Source organism: Mandrillus leucophaeus, unplaced genomic scaffold, assembly GCF_000951045.1.
Source record: "Mandrillus leucophaeus isolate KB7577 unplaced genomic scaffold, Mleu.le_1.0 Scaffold8, whole genome shotgun sequence".
Lineage (NCBI taxonomy): Eukaryota > Metazoa > Chordata > Mammalia > Primates > Cercopithecidae > Mandrillus > Mandrillus leucophaeus.
The window spans coordinates 2,993,175-2,995,878 of record NW_012108696.1 but is presented as its reverse complement, the minus strand read 5'-3'; the positions used below and the strand labels follow the sequence as shown (position 1 = coordinate 2,995,878).

Below are 2,704 nucleotides of genomic sequence, written 5' to 3'. Positions count from 1 at the left end.
GGGAGGCGGAGCTTGCAGTGAGCTGAGATCCGGCCACTGCACTCCAGCCCGGGCAACAGAGCGAGACTCCGTCTCAAAAAAAAAAAAAAAAAAAGAGTCCTCGGGGAATCAGGTGGTCAGATCAGGGCTCTCCAGCACCTGCCCCTGAACGGTCGTGCTCACTTTACTTCCACCAGTGCCGGCGTGGGCAGGACAGGCGTCTTCATCACGCTTAGCATCGTGCTGGAGCGGATGCGGTACGAAGGTGTGGTGGACATCTTTCAGACGGTGAAGATGCTACGAACCCAGCGGCCGGCCATGGTGCAGACGGAGGTAAAGACGGGACAGGGAGGGGAGGCACCCTGGCCTCACACCCCGACTGCCCTAAGCCCCAGTTTCCTTCTCTGTGAGATGAGTACAGCCACCTGGGACTCTCTGGGTCACTGTGGGTGGATGGTCCACAGACCCCTCCCGCACCAGAAGGGGACCAGTAACCCTCTTAACACAACAGTCAGCTGAAGGTCAGAGCCGAGAAGCAGCCCTTGACGTGGACAGAGATGGGCTCATTGCAGTCCCCAAGTCACAGCAAGTCTGTGGCTCAGCCTGGACCCTGCCATGAACCACTGATCCTTAAGTCCAACCAATGTACAGATGAGGAAACTGAGGCCCAGACTCCTAGCTCCAAGGGGAATGTTCCAATGGAGGGGGTTCTGAGCAGCATCTGTGTCTTAAAAGATGAGTAGGGGGGACTGGGCGTGGCAGCTCACACCTGTAATCCCAGCACTTTGGGAGGCCGAGGGAGGAGGATCGCTTGAGCCCATCCTGGGCAACACAGCAAGACCCCATCTCTAAAAAAAAAAAATAGAAATGAGGCTGGGTGTGATGACTCACACCTGTAATCCCAACACTTTGGGAGGCCAAGGCAGGTGGCTCACCTGAGGTCAGGAGTTCAAGACCAGCCTGGCCAATGTGGCGAAACCCTGTCTCTACTAAAAATGCAAAAATTAGCTGGGTGTGGTGGTGGGCACCTGTAATCCCAGCTACTCAGGAGGCTCAGGCAGGAGAATCGCTTGAACCCAGGAGGCGGAGGTTGCAGTGAGCTGAGACGGTGCCACTGCACTCCAGCCTGGGTGACACAGTGAGACTGTCTCAAAATAAATAAATAAAAATGAAAAGATGAATAGGGCCTCCAGGCAGACAGGGGAGGAGAGGGCATTCCAGGTGGAGAGCGTAGCTGTGTTAGGCCAGAGGTGTGACGTTGCTCACTTCATTGTGGGAGCACCGTGGGGGCCAAAGAGACCTTCTGCAAGAGACCCGCACTGGGCTGAGGAGCTTGGCCTGCTCCTGAGGGCGCTAGGGAGCCCTGGGAGGCATTAGAGCAGGGGAGGTACTAACAGTTCACCTCTGCTTCCCCAGGATGAGTACCAGTTCTGTTACCAGGCGGCACTGGAGTACCTCGGAAGCTTCGACCACTATGCAACCTAAAGCCATGGTCCCCCCAGGCCTGACACCACCGGCCCCGGATGCCTCTGCCCTTCCCGGGTGGACCTCCTGAGGCCTGGACCCCCAGTGGGCAGGGCAGGAGGCGGCAGCAGCTGCGTTTCTGCACCGTTTCCGGGGACCATCAGCCCCTCAGGTCCCCCACTGGCCCCGGCCGCCCCAGCGACCTCCCTGGCACCGGCCGCCGCCTTCGAATACTTGGCACATTCCTCCTTTCCTTCCAATTCCAAAACCAGATTCCGGGGTGGGGGGTGGGGGGAACGGTGAGCAAACAGGAGTGCTCCCCACAATCGGAGGAGGGCGGGGCACAGACCATGGACAGACCCCTCGTCCTCCCCAGCGGTGGTGGGAGGACCCGGGGGCTCTTCCCCGCCCTGTAGCCTGGGGACACTGGGCTGGGACCAGAATCCAGCTTTCTTTTAAAACTCTCAGTGTAACTGTATCCCGTGACATTTCGTTTTTTTTTAAATAGTGTATTTTTTTTTCCATTTTTTTTTTAAGAGAAACAAACAAAAGACTTGCCAGTCAACAACTTTCAAAGAGAACAACTTTGGCTTATTCATATTCTGTTCAAAGACAGTCTATTTTTTCACTGTAGAAAGCGTCCTCGTGTGATTGATAGTTACGTTACGTTCGCAAACGCGCACACCGGGCCCACGGCTGTACCTTGGCTTGCTTTTTTTTTTTTTTTTTCTTTTTCTTATTTTTTCTACCATCAGAAAGTTGCTTTGCCCACAGAAGAATGGGATGCCCTTTTTTCTTTTTTGGCTTTTTTCCCCCCCACTTTTTGTTTCATTTTTATAAATTAAATTTTCAGACATATCAAATACAGTTCTGAGGGTAGGGTCATGGGGGAACTCGGACCCAGCAGCGTTGGGTTCAAACCCATGGGGTACGGTTGAGGGAGACGCTGCTGTAAAAGAGAGATGACAGTGCCCCCTCCGCCCCCTCCGAGAGCCCGAGCTGTCTCCCCGTCTCCCGCCCCCAAGGAGACGGAGAGGATCCTGCTTCTTCGGGGACGGGGGCTGTATGACTGTGCTGCCCCACATCAGGGACCCTTTTCCCCCTGGGACTATGGGGCAGTTTGGGAGCAAAACCAGAAGGACGGGACCCCCTCTACCCACCCGAGCAAGCGAGTTGTTTCTCTTTGTACAAGGGCAGATCTGCGGTTACTTTCAACACTGTTTATTCCAGCGGAAGCAGCGGGCGGTTTTCCCACCCCCGT

General features: G+C 55.3%; 1 protein-coding gene across 1 annotated transcript in view; it reads left to right on the top strand.

Moving 5' to 3' along the window:
* The window catches only part of PTPRS (protein tyrosine phosphatase, receptor type, S), a 92,610-nt gene extending 90,613 nt beyond the window's left edge, over positions 1–1,997 (top strand). The window contains exons 32-33 of the mRNA XM_011967475.1: positions 136–312; positions 1,396–1,997. Of these exons, the coding sequence (XP_011822865.1) occupies positions 136–312; positions 1,396–1,464 (246 nt within the window). The 3' untranslated portion in view covers positions 1,465–1,997. The remainder of the gene's footprint in view (positions 1–135; positions 313–1,395) is intronic.
* The last annotated feature ends 707 nt before the right edge of the window (positions 1,998–2,704 follow it).